This window comes from Macrotis lagotis, chromosome 1 (assembly GCF_037893015.1).
Source record: "Macrotis lagotis isolate mMagLag1 chromosome 1, bilby.v1.9.chrom.fasta, whole genome shotgun sequence".
Classification (NCBI taxonomy): domain Eukaryota; kingdom Metazoa; phylum Chordata; class Mammalia; order Peramelemorphia; family Peramelidae; genus Macrotis; species Macrotis lagotis.
In genome coordinates, this window is record NC_133658.1 from 97,509,364 (window position 1) to 97,528,745 (window position 19,382).

Genomic DNA, 19,382 nt, shown 5'->3' on the forward strand with positions numbered 1-19,382 from the left:
TCACTGGAGTAGACTCTCTTCTCTTTGTAAAGTTCACCTCATTAATTGTGAACCAATCAGTATTGATTGGCACCCTCAGGAATACCCTTCTTCCAAGGGTATATAAACTGTGAGCTCACTGTCATGATTTTCTTTAGCATCCCAGAGTACCACCAATCTCCTTTTATTAAAATACTGGCATTCTTAATAAAATGATTAACTTACCCAGAAATTATCTCTTGAACTTTTTAAATGCCACATAACCTTAAGGTATTATTATGAGAATCAAATAAAATAACAAGTGTAAGGTGCTTTGCAAATCTTAAAGTATTAGCTATGATTATTATAAACACGTGTTAACAGTTAGGATTGACTATCTTCCAATTGCTATTTGGTGGTCTTTAAAAAGTCTTCAGTTGAATATTGATGGTGTGCTTTATCCTGTGCTAGGCATGTGAAGAACTGGAACAAAGAAGAAGGCAAAGGTCTCTCTCTTTCTCTCCTCAGGGAACACATAGTTTTGGTAGAAAGACATGATGTATGGACATAAAGCTACCCAATATAGGATATTGTTTAACAAATCACTGAGAAGTGAGACTGGGGAATGTCTCATCATTTAAAATGTCTTTATGACCTATTAAAGAGGGGAGAAGAGGTAAATGGAAAGATGGATATCCTTTTTTTATGTAGTCAAAAGCACTCCCTCCTGATCCTGGCACAGGGTAAAAATCCATATAATGCTCTTCCAATAGAGAAATTCAAAGGGAAAATTTAGCTTGAGGTGTGTGTGTGTGTGTGTGTGTGTGTGTACTGTTGTTCAGTCATTTCAATGACTCTTTGTGACCCCATTTGGGCTTTTCTTGGAAAGATACTAGAATATTTTACCATTTCCTTCTCCAGCTCATTTTGCAGATGAGGAAATTCAGGCAAACAGTTTAGTGACTTGCCTAGGGTCAAACAGCTAGTAAATGTCTGATAAAATGCAATAATTTGTAGAAAAATATCTCCCACTCTTGTTGGGCTACTGATTCATTGGGTTTGAAGAAAGCATCCATACAAGGGTTGATCTATAGTTTCATCCTCATTACAAATTCAGGATCAGTTTTGCCTCTAAGTGTCCAGGTCAATTTATTTCAATCCGGATCAGTTCTAAAAACATTCACATGACTACTCTAGAAAGCATGATTCAAAGATGAAATTGTACTCAAGATCTTGCCTATAGAGTTCATGGGTTCACTGACAATGCCAATGCAAGCTTAAATGTAGTTTGTCCTCAGTCCCTTAGGAAAGGAGCATTTCCTCAATTTGTATTTGCTTGGCTCATAAAATTGAGAAAGCTCTTGCAAAGTACTTTGTTACTGTGTTATCTATATTTCTATCCTTTCCTTATTCAGCCTTCCTTGGAGGCAGGGACAGTATCTTAAAGGAACTTTGTACATCTTTTTATTTTTTATTTTTTTTAGATTTTTTGCAAGGCAATGGGGTTAGGTTAAGTGTCTTGCCCAAGGCCTCACGGCTAGGTAATTATTAAGTGTCTGAGGTTGGATTTGAACTCAGGTACTCCTGACTCCAGCACTGGTGCTCTATCCACTGGTGCTCTATCCACTGTGCCACCTAGCCACCCCGGAACTTTGTTTATCTTATCTGAACTTGTATATCTCTTACTTTGTTCTTTGCTTGTCATAGGAGCTTGATCAATGCTGAGAAAATTGATATTTGCTTACCAGAGCAGCTAATGATTTTGATTTCCTGGGTTTCCCTTTTCTCATAGATAATTTCATCAGTTGAGTGATAAAACTATTTTTCCCTCCCCTCCCTTCCAAAAGGTTCTTTAAATTCACAAAAAAGTTAGGAAATCTGATATAAAGACATTTGCTGAATCTTCAGAATTGGGGAAGGGTACCTGGAATGTAGATTATTTTGGGGGAACCCCAGGGAAGAGATAAGAGGAGGATAGGAGATGAAGTGACAGTAAATTTTAATATGTGAAATTGTGCTTTCCTTTTATTGAGCTTCTTCACTTTTGTAATTTGGTGGGTCTAGCAGAAATTTAGCTTGGTGGACTGCTGCTACAGAGACTTTTAGTTAAGGGAAGGCTTTTCCTTTGATATATACTATCTATCATCTTGTCTTTTCCTTTTCTTATGAGTAATTAGGAGTTGCCTATAACACAAGTCATATAACTAGGGATAAAGTATTTCTTCAATTATTACTATAGTCTATGCTATAAATATAAGTGAGTAAGACAGTTCCTACTCTCAGAGAACTTACCTAGTAGAGGAAGAATACTGTTCATAAAGGGGAGCTGAAAAAGGAACTTGGGGGGGGGTACTTGCAAAGGCATGCCCTGGAAGTAGCATTTTGTGGTTAGCGAGATAAGGGGATTAATGGAAGGAGGAGGAGGAGGAAGAGGAGGAGGATGTATGGGACGAGTCCAGGGTTGGGGAAATGAAGGGGAGAGCTTAAGCTAAGATTGTAGTGTGGAGGTCTGCTTCTGGGTAAAAAAAGGGAAAACACCCATGCTAGAAGGAAGTTATAGTTCAAGTTTGGAGGTGTTGGTGGGATGTGAGATTAAAAAAAAATGATAGCTAGAATATAGGCCACATAGTGAAGAGATGATGCGGAAGATATATAGAATGTGAAAGGGATGGCTCTAGTGGGTTAGTCTCTAAATTTAGTTGTCTCTGTAGTCCGGATTACTTATACTTAGAAGCTAGGGGTTTGAAAAAATTATAATAAATCATCCTAAGGGACCTTAGAATCTGTCCAATCCAAGCTTCTCATTTATAGTTGAAAGTGAGAACCCTCAAGTTGAAGTAACTTGTTCAAAATCATGCTTGTAGGTCCTACCCACCCAATTCCTACCCCCCAAAAGGTCACAGAGCCAAGTTGGCTCCAAATTCACTTCTCTATCTACAATGTCCTATTCTGATGTCAACTCTGAATAGAATTTGTGATTAGATGCTTTAGATATGAAGTTGCATAGCATTGTATCATCCATACTCTTTCATCTATGTGTCTGTTATCCAAAGGTCTCTGCTAGAAAAATATCAATAGCTTAATTGCTCTGGATTGGACTCTTATTATATCTTCATTTAACTGGACAAGGCAGTATAGAGTCTATTTGAAACTACTTGCCCAGATAGGTGACAATATATACATATATATATGGGGCTAACTTGTTTTCAGTTTGATTTCTCTGTCTGTTTCCTTCTCTTCCTTTTTCTCCTTTCTTTCTTTTCTTGTTCCTCCTCTTCCTTCTCCCTTTCTTTTTTCCTTCCTTTGCCTGTGTCTGACTTTTTGACAGAGGAATGAATGATCCATTCTAGCCTCTGCTGTAGCTTCTTTCATCTCAGTCTCATTGATAGGACCATTCTATGAACCAGTTAATCAATATATTCTCAGTCCTTGCTGTATACCTTGTTTTGACCTTGAGAGGAATTTGAAGATGCTTCCTGATCCTTCTCTTTTAAATTCACGATTTCCAAACAAATGCCCTTAAAACCTAGGTCTAACTATGCTAGTCCAATACTCAAAATTAAAGGGCTTTTCCTGGCATTTGAAGCCCTTTAAAATCTGACTCCTGTTTACCCTTTCATTCAAATTGGCCTGATAGCTGTTTTTTTATGCTGACTATATCATCTTCTACTCTCTATGCTTTTGTGTACGTGGTCCCTTATGTTTGAAATGTGGTCCATTTCATACTTCTATAGCCAAAAATTTCTAAATTCCTTTAAGGCAAAGCCTTGGTTTCATTTTTATTTGAGGAGTTTCCTGATCTCTCAAATTTATTAGTCCTCCCTCCTTCTTGAGATTACTTTAAGTGTTGTGTACCCACAGTAGAACATTCACTCTTTGAGGCAGGCAGTTTCACTTCTATCTTTGCATCCCCCAGTGCCTCACAGAATCATACCTTGTAGATATAGGAGGGGTTTAATAAGTATTTGTTGAATTGGATTGAAAAAAGAGACTACTGGGTCTCTGCCCTTCAGGAGTTTAATAGTCTAGTTGAAGAATCAAGGCTAACATATATAGAACCATTAGAGAATGCAATCCAGCAATATTTGATACCTGGTACAGCCTTGTTGCTATAGGAATTCCGAACACAGAAAAGGAAGAATCAATGTAGGCTGGAGTAATGGAGGATACGTAGGACATCAAGGCAAATTTGGGCTTGCTGTCAGGAAATACTTCTTAACAATGAGAGTGATACAGCAATGGGATGGACTATCTGGGGGAATTAGGGGTTTCCTTTCTCTGAAAGTCTCTGAGAATAAAAGCTAGATGAGTGTATGTGGGAGAACTAAGACTTTTCAGGGTATGAGTGGACTATATAGCTTCTGGGATTCCTTCCTAGTCAGAAATTCTCTGATTTTAGGCTATAGAGAAGATGTGGTGTTTTGTATTTTTGGTGGGGCACATAACTAGTAAGTATTAGGTGTCTGAGGCTAGATTTGAACGCAGGTGTTCTTGACTCCAGGATCAATACTTTATCCAGTGCACTACCACTTGCCCCAAAAAAGTCTTCTGGAATTGGAGATGCAACATCATATGCCTCAGTATTTCTAAAGTATCCATAATACATCATGAGCCTCACAGTATGATTCTGTCTTCTTTAATGCCATAACCTTAGCAGAAACTGAGCCTAAGCTTTGGAAACAAGGGGAAAATTCTCTTTCAAACAGTAGGAGATCCCCCCCCCCCCCCCGCCATTTGTGTGTGTTCCAGCTGTTCCTCACACATGAAAGACCAGCTAGGTGTCTCAGTGGATAGAGCACTGGCCTTGGAGTCAGGAGGACAGGAGTTTGTATCCGAATCTGACTCTTACCACCACTTACTTAGTTATATGATCTTGGGCAAGTCACTTAATCCTGATTGCCTCACATCCAGGGCCATCTCCAGTCATCCTGATTCACGACTAGCCCCTGGATCCAGGTGACTCTGGAGGAAGACTGAGCCCAGCACCCCTCACTCAAATATAATTCATGTGCTTGTCATGGTGTCCTCTCCCTGATGCCATGGTCTTCTTCAAGAATGAAGGACAAAACATCACTCATGCCAGGCTAATACCTACCTCTAGGAATACTTTTTCTTCCTGGAATTCTATTTCCTTTACCCTTAATCTAGACAATTCCTGCTTATTCTTCTACACCCAAAACCACTATGAAATTGCCCATATCACCTTCAATCAAACATTGACATGTCCATGATTTGCCTATAGTAGGTGTCAAACTATTTCTTGCCTTTTTATTATCATGTGGGTCTGTCATGTATCTTCAATAAGAGTGATATTTTCTTCTCTTGTATATCATAAAGCTTTCAATGAAGTCTTGAGAATAAATCCTTGTTGAATTAAGATGTGGCCTTTGAGAAGCATATGGTGTTATGAAAAGAGTCCTAAACTTGAAATAAGAATGATCTGGATTCAAATCCTGCCTCTTATTACCTAAGGGACCAGGGGCAAGGCATTTATTAACTTCTCAACACCTTAATTTCCTCATCTGTTATATAGAATCATTCTATATAAAATGGACAGCTAGGTGGCACTGGCCTTGAAGTCAGGGGGACAGGAGTTTGAATTTAGCCTCAGACACTTGATGCTTACTAACTCTGCGATCTTGGGCAAGTCATTTAACCCTGATTGTCTCACATCCAGGGCCATCTCCAGTCTTCATGTTTCCTATCTGGCCACTGGATTCAGATGACTGGAGAGTAAAGTAAGGCTGGTGACTTAGCACAGATCCCTCCTTATTCAAATCCAATTCATGTGCTTGTCATGGCATCACCTCCCTGTTATTATGATCTTTTTAGAGAATGAAGGACAAACATCAACATCTCTATGAAACGCCTATCTTACAGTATTGTTGTTGAGGGTCCAATAGCATATTGTATGCAAAGTACTTTGCAAAGGATAGAGAGCCATATAAATGTGTGTTATTATAGTTAGCCTGAGCTTAAATACCTGATGATATCAAACCATGTGTAGAAAGAAGCCCACCTCCCAAGCTCATTAATAAGGTATCCATCTTTTTCTTAATTGCAGATTGACTTGGAACCAGAAGGAAGGGTATATGTGATCATCGATCTCTCTGGGTCATCAGGTGAAGGTAAGCGATCTTGGTATTATATCTCCTCTGCTCCCAGGTTGGTGTGTTTCAAAAGTGCAGGTTTTTGTTCTCAATTCTGGGACCTGCCACAGCTATATTTAATGACACTGAACTGATGTTAAAAGAAAAAAAAAGATGAATTCAAATGCTCAGGCCTGGATACCAGAAGGCAAAAGCCATCTGTCTACCTGTTACCTCTCACAGAGAACAGGGACTATTTTGATCTATTAATCTATTTACTGAGAGAAACTGATAGATATAGGAGTTACTCTGATATTGGTTTGTAAGGCAGGCTTGTATAAAATGACCATTTCTCATTATTCATATTCATGTTTTTGGTGTTTGGAATATCTGGGTATTCATAAGTGAAATGATTAAGTCACCAGTATGTATAGCTATATTTGCATTTTCTATGCAGATTTCTATGGAGCATTCTTTATGAGAGCAAACTGACCTTGTCTTATATATGACCATAAGTAATTGAGTGTTGGTTTGTAGAGAAATCTCCTAGTTGTTCATGGATAATGGATAATGAAGAAGAATGGTAATTTCTTGGTCCTAGGCTGCTTTGTTTCTCTTCTTTTCTGTTCTCAGTTTCCTGGGTCTCTTAGGTAATTTATTTGTTCTTTAATACTTGAGGATTTATGTTGGGAGTGAGAATAAAATCAAGAGAACTGTGTGAAACAAAGATAGATACCTTTGCTCTAGTTTAGTCTGATCTAGTCTGATCAAAAAGATTCTTTGTAAGAGTAAATTGGGCTTTAAACTGGTTTAGGGATCAGGATTAATAAATAAATAAACAAACAAATAAATAAATAAATTAGTGTGAATGAGTTAATTTTAGTGGTTAAAGAAATGAGGTTGGTTCTGAAATAAGAAAGTCACACAGAACTCCACACCCTTTTTCAAAGTCAATTTTGATAAATTGTCTGTGGCCAGACTGTGATAATTAAGTTCATAGACATAGACTACCACACCCACATAACCTCCACTCCTATCTATTTTAGGGGTGTGTGTGTGTGTGTGTGTGTGTGTGTGAGAGAGAGAGAGAGAGAGAGAGAGAGAGAAATAATGAATGAATATGAATATGGGAAAGGAGAAAAGAAACAAGTTTCTATTAAATGCTTAGCAAAAAGCCCCCAAAAAGGAACTTATATTCTAATTAATGGGGAAACATGCACAAAAGGGAATTGAAAAATGGTGGTGGTGGGAAAGCAGAGGAAATGAAGGTGTCCAGGAGGCAGTAACTGGGCTGAGAGGGGAGTGAAAACCATCTTGGGTCCATCCTTGAAATGGAGGCCCCAGAAAGAGCTCAACAATGAGAGAAGGCAAATCTTACAGAAGGCTGTTCCAGGTCAGGAAGGCCACAAGAATGGTTAGATGTTCCTGGGTGAGGAGACCAACATATGACAGCAGCAGCAGAGACATGGTTTGAATTGTGTAAGCCAGGAACAAGAGCTTCAGTGGAAAGAAAAGTTGAAGAATCATCCTAAGTTACTGGCAGAGCACTTAGCTGGGTTCTTCAACATTAGGTTTTACCCTTGACTTTGCTTCTAAATTTTTGGGTAACTGGGGCCAAAACCCTTTGCCTCTCTGAGAGTCAGTCTTCTCATTTATAAGTAAAAGATAATGCTGGCATATATAAACTGTCATTTCTATTTACAAAACACTTTGAAGTATGTGAGCACCATAAATGTTATCTCATTTGAGCTTCACAATAACTCTCTGAGTTAGATAATCTTAATAATACAGAAAAGAAAGTGGATTCTCTGAGAAATAAAGTGACTTACCTAGGGTTATATAACTAGTAAATATCAAAGACCAAAACTGGACTAAGTCTTTCTGACACCTGCACTTTAGTCCTCTTCACTAGCCCTCTATTTAATGAGGGACTGGGGAATGGGATTGCATAATTTTAGTTTCCCAATAAGCTTTGAAATTTACTATTTTATGTGAATAAATGTAAGTGAGGGGAGGAGGAAGCCTTTCAGGTTTCCCAAAGGAACCTGGACAAATGATGCTACCCACAATGGTGTCTGCTGATTTTCCTCTGGCTAATTAATCACCTAATTTTCAACATGTGCTCTATTAATTCAAAGTAATTCAGTGACTGCAGGGGATAATAGTGGGGCAGGTGAGAAATCATTGTGAGAATTAATCAAGCCTTTAACAGATCTCCATTATTGGGGATGGGTTATAAACTTTAACATTTTCACCCAAATCATTTATTTGCATTTTCTACTCTTTGCTCCAGTTGGCTTTACCAATTTACATCCTGTCTTTTTCAACTATAAGAACTGGGATACAATCTATTCCGGGAATGGAATGCATTTAATCATAATCTTATACTGCCTCCCCCCCCCCCCAACTTTGATCACACTAAAGATTCCTATAGGATGTCTGAGCTTAGACTCTAGCAAGACATCAGACATATAAAATTAATCACTCCGTGTAAGTTGTAGTCAAGTAGATAATTAAATATATATTTTCTATGCTAGCTGTATATTTCTATACTAGCTGTATATTTGCTCCGGAAACCTGAAAATCAAATAGTAGGGCAAAGTTTTCAATTTTGCATAAAGCAGTGGATGGCAAGATTCTGCTTGACCAATAAGGAAAACACATTTGCTCATAACTGGAGGGGAAAGTCAGACAGATGAATAAATAAATAAATTACCAACAATTGATTTCATTCCTGCTCCTACTCCTCATTGCCACATTAATGGCCAAGGCAATTTCCATTAGGCTCAGTTCTTTGTGAATTTTTATCTCTTCCATCTTATGAAAATACTCTGCTCTGGATGTGCTGACAGATACTAGAATCAGCAAAGAGCTAACAGGTGTTGCTTTCAAGAAAAGAAAACTTTCAGCCTTCTCCCTCTTTCTTGCTATTTTTGAAATCCCAGCCTGAAATCCCATCCTATCAATGGGATTTTTTAAACTTGAGTTTCTAATCTCATTGTTTTCTTCTTGTTTTTCCCTATCCACTCCATGTGATACAGGAAGTTCTAAGCACGTGCTGACTACCAGATTTGTTTGCAGAAGGACAGCAGGACAAGACTGGGAGCTAGGGAGTATTGGGAAGGGGGAGGGAGTATCATTGCTGATCTGTGAAGGATCTGGATTTAAAACCCAGAATCACAACAGAAACTTTTTTTTTTACCTTTTCCTATTTTTGGACAGAAATCTTGAATCAGTGCATGGAATATGTATACGTGTAGAGGGGCACATTCATGGCACAGTGGATAGAGTGCTGGCCCTAGAGTCAGGAGGACCCTGAGTTCAAATCCAGACTTGATAATTACCTAGCAAGTCACTTAACCCCACTTACCTTCCAAAAACCAAAAAAAAAAAATTGTACATATGTGAAAGAAAGGGAGTCTGTATGCTCTTATGGAAAGGGGATTTGAATTCAAATCTGTCCCTTATTGTGGGTGAAGCCTACCTGTAAGCAAGTCACTTACCCTATTTCCCCAGGTATGACACATCCTTTTCTGAAAAATTTGGGGGTATAAAAATTGGGAGGTTATTATACAGTGGTTGTATGAGTGGTTCCCACTTTTTCACTCTTGTTGTCTGGGAGCTCATTGTGACTGGTATATTAGGTTATATTTTTGCCACATTATGCCCAGAAATGGCTCAGAAAAGATTTTCAAGTTCAAAGTGATCCAGTTTGCAAAAGTGAATGGAAATTGGGCTGCTGAACATCAATTTTGTCCTCCTCCAACTGAGAAAACAATTCAAGATTGACTGTGGGAAGAAGAAACCTGACTGAAAATACCATGGCTGAAGAAGGTCATGAGGGGCAAATCAGCCAAATGGCCTGAATTAGAGAGGGAATTGAAGAGATGGGTTTGTAGAGCAATGGGCCTGTGTCCACAAAGATGGTTCAGCGTGAGGCAAGAAGAATTGTGATGAAAAAGAAGTGACTGATTTCAAAGGCCACAATTGTTGCTTCAGGTTCATGAAATGGAATGGACTGAGCATGTGTCCAGGCACCAGACTTGCCCAGGAAGTGCTTGTGGTCAACCACAGACCAGAGCACCAGCAGGAGAGCAGGCAGAGCCTCTCCTAAGTCATGATTCGTCATCAAACACAGATGAGGACAAGTTAATGGATAGGAGTTTTGACAGTGATGAGGAGTTCTAGGAATTTTATGATGAATAAAACTTGTAACTTTATGTAGAAATGTTTTTTAAAATTTCAGGCCCCCAAATTAAGATGCATCTTGAACATGGGGAAGTTGGTAACCTCTGTCAAAAAATTGGGTCCTGATTTCCTCATCTGTAAAATGAAGTACTTGGACCAGATGGTCTTTGGGGTCCTTTCCATGGGTCCTGGGGTTAGGAGGACCTGAGTTAAAAATCTGACTTCAGACACTTAATACTTTTTAACCATGTGACCTTGAGCAAGTCACTTAACCCTGATTGCCTTGCATCCAGGACCATCTCCAGTCATCCTGATTCATATTTGGCCACTGGGCCAGATGGGTCCAGAGGAGAAAGTGAAGATGGTGACTTAGCATAGCATCTCCTCACTCTACTTCAATTCACTTGCTTGTCATGGCATCACTTCCCTGATGTCATGGTCTTCTTTGAGAATGAAGGACAAAAAACAACAACAATGTAATCTAAGTATATACCAAAATAAGAATTATCACACCATGAAAGACCCCAGTGAGTGCACTTTGCACGCAGTAGGAATGGAGATATGAGTTGAGTTGGACTCTTTGCAGCAGTTTTGTTCTGTCACTACTTAATAATTAATTTGAATCAACTCTTCTAGCTTAACAAATGCTATAGAAATAGAAATCAATAATAAAACAATAGGAAAAAACCTATGTATATTCCCCCAAAATAGGATATATATATAATATATATATATATATATATAAATTTGCTGTTGTTTGGCAGAATGTATTCAAGTGAAGGTGTGTACATAATCTCTCTCTCTCTCTCTCTCTCTCTCTCTCTCTCTCTCTCTCTCTCTCTCTCTCTCTCCCCCCTGTTGTGCTTAGAACATTTTTTTTAATTTGTTGCAGAGAGCTTGGGTGTTTCCAGTCTTTTAGAGCTGAAGTGAATGTTATTTTTAGCCATTTAAGACAATTTTGAAAGACAGTTTAGTATACTATCCTGACTGGACCCAGAGTTAGAAACCTTAGATACTGCTTCTGACTCTTAACCATCTGTGACCTCTGACTACCTGTGATCATAAACAAGTTGCTTAGATTCTCTGAGCCTCAGACAACTCTCATACTTAACAATTAAATTAGACATGTTACAACCTTTATTAGGTGGAAGATGTTTACACTGAGGATCTGCATGTATCAGTGTATGAAATTGCATTAATAGAATATTATATCTTGGCTATCTTGGATAGTTTTTTTCCTCTTTTTTTTTACAAGGCAGTGGGGTTAAATGACTTGCCCAAGGTCACACAGATAGGTAATATATAAGTGTCTGAGGCCGGATTTGAACTCAGGTATTCCTGTTTCCAGAGCTGGTGCTCTATCCACTGTGCCACTGTCCCATGGATAGTTTTTTTTTTTAATAACGTTTGTGGTTAATTCATTGACCATTTTTACATTAAATATTTATAAGCTCCTACATTTGTGTAGACCCCCATTCTAGATATTGAATAACAAAGATAAAGGAACTATCTCAAAGAAATTATTATATTCTGTCCATCAGGGAAGATTAGCCATATGCCCCATAACTATAATACAAAACAGTATAATGAATCCATGAAAGAACAGCATCCATGGTGCAATGAGCTTTCCATAGACAGAAAGATTTTGTTCATGGGTAGAGGATGATGGAAAGTTTAGTGGAAGAAGTAAGATTTTTCATTCAGCAAATTTCAGAAGCACTTATTATAGTGGTAGGGGCCAGGGGAACTATAAATATTGAGTCCTTGATCTCAGGTACCATAGAATTCTGGGATCAGATGTTAAGACAATACATAAAATAATACAAGTGAGTATATAAATACCTAAGAAGAAAATAAACAGTTTTGTGGTTCAATGGATAGAGCACTGGACCTGGATTCAGGAAGACCTAAATTCAAATATACTGTCAGACATTGCTAACTGTGACCCTAGACAAGTCACTTAACCTCTTAGCCTCAGTTTCCTTATCTGTAAAATGGTAGTAATAATAGTACCTATCTCCCAACAACAATCTTGGAAAGGCATAAAATCCCAAGGCTTCTTTAAGGATCTAATGAAATCATTGTAGCTTTTATTGTTGTCATCATTTATTTGCTATGAGATCATATGAAAGAGAAATCACTTCCATCTTTGAGGGCAGGGTATTAGGGAAGGTGTCACAAAATAAGGGAGGTTATAGATCAAAAAGATGGATAATTAAGAATTTCATCAAGCATAATGATTATGTAACACAAATTATTAGTTAACACAATATATTAGGTATCTTTGAAAGTTTGTTTCAAGGTTATGATGGGGAAAAACTGTCAGCAAATCTATAAATGGCACCCAAGCTCAATGACTGTCTAAATGATCCCTTTTAATAAGAACTTTTTTTTTTTTTTTTTTTTTTTTAGATTTTTGCAAGGCAAATGGAGTTAAGTGGCTTGCCCAAGGCCACACAGCTAGGTAATTATTAAGTGTCTGAGACCGGATTTGAACCCAGGTACTCCTGACTCCAGGGCCGGTGCTTTATCCATTACGCCACCTAGCTGCCCCTAATAAGAACTTTTTGAACCAGAATAGCATGAAAACATTTTGTGAATTTACTGAATAACACTCACTGTTATAAAATACAAAATTTATAGATTGTATACATTGCCATTTTCTAGGGACCTCTAATCATTGCACAATTTGTTACTAAACGTAATGCTTCCATTAACTTTAGTAATAAAAGAGTAGACAGAAAAACTATTCATAAATGTGCCAATTTCCCGTGTCTATGAACATGAACTAGTGTTTAATTTATAACTGACATTTTAATATATTACATATTAATTTTTATAATAATAACTTTTCACTGAGAGTATGTTTATGAGGGAACAAACAAATAAAAAAATCCAATGATACCATTGATAGTAAAGATAAGATTTAGAGCTGGGAGATACTGTGAATAAAGGTCATTTGGTTGTTCAGTCCAACCTCTTCTCCCTTACCTTCCATTACAGATGAAAATGGGGTCTGGGGTAGAGAAGTAACTTAACTCAGGGTTAAACAGGTGACCTTGTAGAATCAGTAGTAGAGTATTGTAGAGTCAGGGTTTGATTTCAAATCCTGAGCTCATCCTTTTGTACCACATTAATGTTTTCCTTCTAATGCAGGAAAAATGATTTTTTTTTTTAATTGCCATACCATCCTTCTCTTACTTACTGTTTCAGTTATTTTTCAGTCAAGATCATGACTCTTCATGATCCATTTGGGTCAAAGATGCTAGAGTGGTTTACCATTTCCTTCTCCAGTTCATTTTGCAAATGGGGAAATGGAGGCAAACTTGCCCAGGATCACACAGCACGAGGCAAGATTTGAACACAGAAAGAGGTTTTTTGACCCTTGGCTCTGCTTCCATCTACTGCATCACTTTGTTGCCCTCCTTAAGTATGGTGTTTTCTAAAGTTCTGTTCTTATTCTTGGTCATCTTCTCATTTAGTCCCGCGTTTTTCCCTTGGTGATCTCATGGGTTCCCATATCTAGATAGACAATTGTGATTGGACATTTCTATGGAGATTTACATTGACATTGAAAACTCACCATGTCCAAAATGGAAGCGATAATTTCCAACATCCTATTTTACTTTTATTTACTGTAACTGCCCCTCTGACAAACTTCCTTATTTTTTTAAGGTATCATCATCTTTTTAATCATTTAGTTTAGATACTCTGTAATTAGCAAAGTCTTCCATCACTCACCACTTACCCTTGACTCTCTATATTGGTTTCCAAGATTTATCAATTCTAAATCCATAACATCTCTTATACCTGTTCATTCTTTAGCATAGTGTCTGGCCCATAATAAGCTTAGGGGAAGGTGAGTTAGTCTCTTTCTTTATAGAACAGAGACTTTAAAAAACATATTACAAATGATAGAATAAGGAACTTAGACTATAGACAAAATTTAAAAAGAAATATCCAAAAGTCAGTTGGCAGATGGAACTGTAGCTCAACTAAGAAAACTAAGAATTAAGTGGCTTGTCCAAGATCACACAGTTAATGATTCCTTCCTGCTGTGGACATTAATTAGCCTTTGATCTCCTGTGACATTATATATATATATATATATATATATACATATATATATATGTATATATATATATATACACATATATATATATATTTCACATTCTTTTTTATAATGCGGTGATGGTGTTTCTGGAGATATTTTCCTGTGAGTCAGGATGGAATTCTCCTAGTTTCCAGTTCCTTGCTGTTTCCATTAGCTAGGGCTATAATAATTAGAAATTTTGGAAAGATCACACTCTTTATCATTATTTATCTCCTATCTTCAAGAATTCAGAATATTTTTTATAGCTAAGGAAGAGGTTGAGGTTTTGCTTATCACTAGCCTTGAGTTCTGGGTTAGGAAACAAAAATATTCCAAAGGGTCCCTTGAAGATTTTTTCTCTAAATATCAGATAAACATACTCTATCTCTCCAATTGGGAAAATTTCTTGTTGGGATTGTTTCTATTCCTTCTTTTCTCTCCTGTGTGGCCAGGGAAGAAAAATAGTCCCAGTGGGTTTGAGCTATTTAAATGTGTTTTGATATGAGCCTTCCCTTCTCCTTAGAAATGGAAGTTTCTTTGGCTCTCATATAAGAGGGAGGTATTTCCTTTCAGTCCCTTCCCAACATCAGGTCAGACCCTTCTGTGGATATTGAGACCAAACTCAATTCCAGTGAGTGCTGTTTCCATTAACCCAGGAAATTAGGAATTTTGTAAAGATCACACTCTTTTATCTTTATGTATTGCCCATCTTCAAGAACCCAGGGTATTTTTTCTTACTGTGTTCCCTTCCTCCCTCAACACAATCGCCTTCTTTAAATGTGATGGGAGGTCTCTGTATTGTGTCACAGTGAGTGAGTGGGTCATTTGATAGCATCTCATTGATTCTATGGTTCTATTGAGACTTTAGCTCTCATGATACTTTCTTCCCATCATATATGATGTGATTTTTAAACCATTGTCAAATAAGCACCAGACTGGCTGAGTTTGTGTCCTGACTCCATAACCTGCATCCTGGAAAACCCTATTAAGTTAAAGTGCTTGTGTACATTTTGCTTCCCCTGACAAAATGTAAGCTTTTCAAAGGCAGGGACAATTTCATCTTATTTTTGCATGCCCAGTGCCCAGCACTATATCTGATGTGCAGTGGAGCCTAATAAATGCTTGAACATCTTAGGGTTGCTGTGAGCGTCAAATGAGCTATTTGTAAAGAATGTATTACAGAGGCATAAAGAAGATGCTAAATAGATACTTGTTTCTTCCCTTCTCTCTCTCCCTTCCTTCCTCCATCCTTTTCTTTTTCTTCCCTTCTTTACTTTTCTCCCATTCTTCTTTCCTTCCTCCCTTCCTTTCTTTTTCCTTTTTCTTCCCTCCCTCCTTTTCTCCTCCCCCTTCCTTACTTCTTTCCTTTTCCCCTTTCTTTTTCCCTCCTTGGTTTCAGCAAGCTCCATCTCCTTCAGCATTTGCCTTCCTGTAGTTTGGGGCACACAGTGCAATTCCATGTTGACTATCATCATCGTATCCTCCCAACCTCTGTCCCTTTCTTCCTTTTTTCCTTATTTCCTTCCTTCCTATCTCTGTCCCTCCCCTCCTTTCTCCCTTTTTTTCCATTCTTCCTTCCTCCCTTCCCTTAACTCATATATAATAAGAAAATAACATCCCTTATTGTGAGAGGCAGAGGGTGTAATGGATAGCTTGAGATTTGGCCTCAGAGTCAGGACAATTTGAACTCAAGCCCTAGTTCTAACAAATACTGGCTCTCTAATTCTGCACAAATCAATTAATCTCTCATTAGCCCCAGACTATGAATTGCAGAATCGGTCCTAATTTTCCGATATGGAAATCGATTTTAAGGAGAAGTTGCTGCAAAATGCTGAGAGTCCAGAAGAGGGAAGAAGTCTCTCCTTGCTCCAAGAAACATACTTGGATATTTGGATTAATGAACCAGATATTGGCAGTTTCCTTAGCAATTGCTTAAGTGGAATGACCACTTTAGGGAAGCCTAATCTGATCCAGGTCTTAAAGAATGTTGTAATTTGCTGACTACTTCTCATGTCCATGATTAGGAAGACTTGGCCATCAAAACTGAGGTCTAGTCTTTCCTCTGATGGGATGGGGTTTCCAGGAGTGACCAGATGTGTGAAATCTGAAGCAAGGCAACCCAGAAACAATAGCATATTGTTAACAGACCTGCTCAAGTCTCTATCCAGGCAGGCCTAATGTCTCAGAGATACATGGCTACAAATACACTATAAGAAATAAGTCAAGAACTGCTCATTTCCTTCCAAATGGCCTCTGGATACAAAGTAGTTCCTTTTAAATGAATCATCCATACTTAACTGCACGGACTGCCAACCATTAGCTAGTGAATAAGAGAAATGAATCCTCAGTTTTTGGAAAGCAGAGCAATTTATGATCATTACTGAGATTGCTTTCCTTGGGAGTCAAGGCAGAATGTTTGAGGGACCCTCCATAAGCAAGGAGAACTTGGGTATAGCTTCAAAATATTTTCAAAACATGGCCAAAAGAAATGCCAGCTTTTTATCATAGAAGCTACAAGTGCTGAGAACTACTGGAAGATATTATGGTGAAGAAAATTGAATTGGGGACTCAGGTTATTTGGGTTCAAAGCCAGGCTTACTTCCACCAGACCATATGACCTTGACCAACTCATTCTGGGCATCAATTTCCATACCTCTAAAATAGAAAAAGTTAAATTATTTGATTTCTAGAGTCCTTTTCAGCTCTAACATGAGAGTCAGCCTATTTAGTAACATGCATATTATAAATATTATTTTTTGATGGTGAGGAGTAGAAGTTTTGGAGCTTTAATTTAACTGGTTTAGGAATTTCCTAGTGTGGAAATCCTCTTGCCTTCATTATAATCTTAAGAAGGATGCCCAAGGCAATCTAAAGCCAAGTGTCTTGCAAACAATGATTTATGTCAGATATGGGACTTAGACTCAAGTCTTTCTGATTTCAAGGTCAGCTTTCTAGCCTCTATTCTAGATTGCCAAGCACAAATCATGTCTAGGAGTGAAAAGTCTCTCATATATATGCATATATAAATACATATATATATATATCCATACACACAAATATACAAAAATAATAATAGACAATAGAGGTATTATATATAAAATATTTTATTATAATGAATAAAACTATGCTTTATTATATCTATATAAACTATATATAGATAGATTAAATATAATATTCTACTATGTCTACATTCTATTATTCTTTATGCACATAAATATGAGAGACATTCACTTCTAGACATTATATATAATATGCATATAAATATATAAAGTCTCATATATTATATATATAAATAATTTTATAAATTATATATAATATAGGAGGAGTTTTAAACACACATACAACCTAATGATTTAATAACTATATATTACATATATGCATATGTAACATATAAACATAATCATATATATATATATAATACACATAACAGACAAATAGTCTGTGTCTGATTACCAATGAAATAATTGATAAAGAAATAAATGTGTTAAAGGACCCATTCTAAGCTAGGTTCATATTTGACAAGTTCTCTGTGTCCTATTACATATGAATTCTCTGGTTTTTAAGGCTGTATCTAACTCTGTCATGTCTTGGAAGGGGGCTGTCTGAAACCCCTGTCTTTAGCTTAGCACAGACTGGGTTGTAGCAGTCTATAATTGAATCTTTGGCTGCTGTTGGTGTCCACGTGGTCCAGTTTCAAAGAAAAAGGGTATTTCCATTCATCTAACCTGATTTAGAGGGCTGTCTTTCAGGACCAATTACTTGGTTCTTTTATCCGGTTGAAGCTAGCTATTGCTGACAGTCATATTGATTTTTCTTATTAACCCAGCTTTGTTGAAACATTCACATTTTCAGAATCAAGTACATTCACTGTCTTTAAATGAGAACCATTAACATTTTGCCTTTAATCACATTCTCTGTTTTATAAATCTCTAAGTGGTATGAGTGTGTATATGTGTGTGTGTGTGTGTGTGTGTGTGTGTGTGTATTTAAAAACCTGAAATGTTGTTCTAAAACATCTTATATCATTATCATATTACTGATATATTTTGATATCATTGATATTATATGTTGATATATGTGTGTGTGTGTGTGTGTGTGTGTGTGTGGATATGTTATTTTGATATTTTGAAGGAATGAATCTCATAGATCCCCAATTGTGGACTATTTGTAGGAGGACAAGGGGAGGAATTGTACAGAATTAGTGGGCATAGATGAGTTACAATTCATGTTCATAGAAATGATCACACTAAGAAATCACATATCTATGCAGAAATGTGAAATGCAGTACATCTTTGGCCTCCTACCTTTGATCAATTCTTGTCCATGTGTTCTTGCTCATTCTCCAAGGGTGGATCCCTTCCTCTAGTCTCAGGATCAAATGAAAAAATATTTGTAAAGCTTTTTAACACAGTTTATAGTGCTAAGTAAGTGCTTAATAAATTCTTGTTCTCTCTCCCTCTTTCTTCCTCCATCTCAATGTTGTGAAACTACTTAAATAATATGGAAACTATCCGTGGCTTACCCTTTACTCATGCTGTGTGATGGTACAACCTTCTTTTCCAGTCATGGATTTCTTTGATGAAATTCTTTACATAATTCTTGACTGGAAATATGGCCCATTCACCATGCATGAGCTTCTTTATCACCCTTTAGGAGACCTGTGACCTTAATTCATCAGATATAATGGGATTCCATGACTGTACAGTTTAGTTAATAAACATTTATTCAGGCCCTGTTTGTGCCTCATATATTGTTCTTGTTGCTGATGTTGTTCATTAATGTCAGTCATGTCTGATTCCTTGTGACCCCTTCTTTGCAAAGATACTAGAATGGTCTGCTGATCCTTTCTCTGACTCATTTTACAAATGAAGATACCAAGGCAAACAATGTGAAGTGCTTTGCTCTTTAACCCTTCCTAAATGATCTGAAACAAATGTAAGCTAAGTTTTAAGGTATGGGATTCCCAGGTTATACAATAAATAACATCAAGTGAAGTTACTCTTTCCCATCACAATCTTAAATCTCTTAATCTCTTTCCTGTTCTTTTCTGTTCA

General features: G+C 37.2%; 1 protein-coding gene across 2 annotated transcripts in view; it reads left to right on the plus strand.

Annotated features, from left to right (window-relative positions):
* The window catches only part of PRKCE (protein kinase C epsilon), a 653,543-nt gene that overhangs the window by 232,020 nt on the left and 402,141 nt on the right, over positions 1-19,382 (plus strand). For both annotated transcript variants that reach the window (XM_074205195.1, XM_074205202.1), the window contains exon 2: positions 6,023-6,086. In XM_074205195.1, coding sequence (XP_074061296.1) covers positions 6,023-6,086 — 64 coding nt within the window. The remainder of the gene's footprint in view (positions 1-6,022; positions 6,087-19,382) is intronic.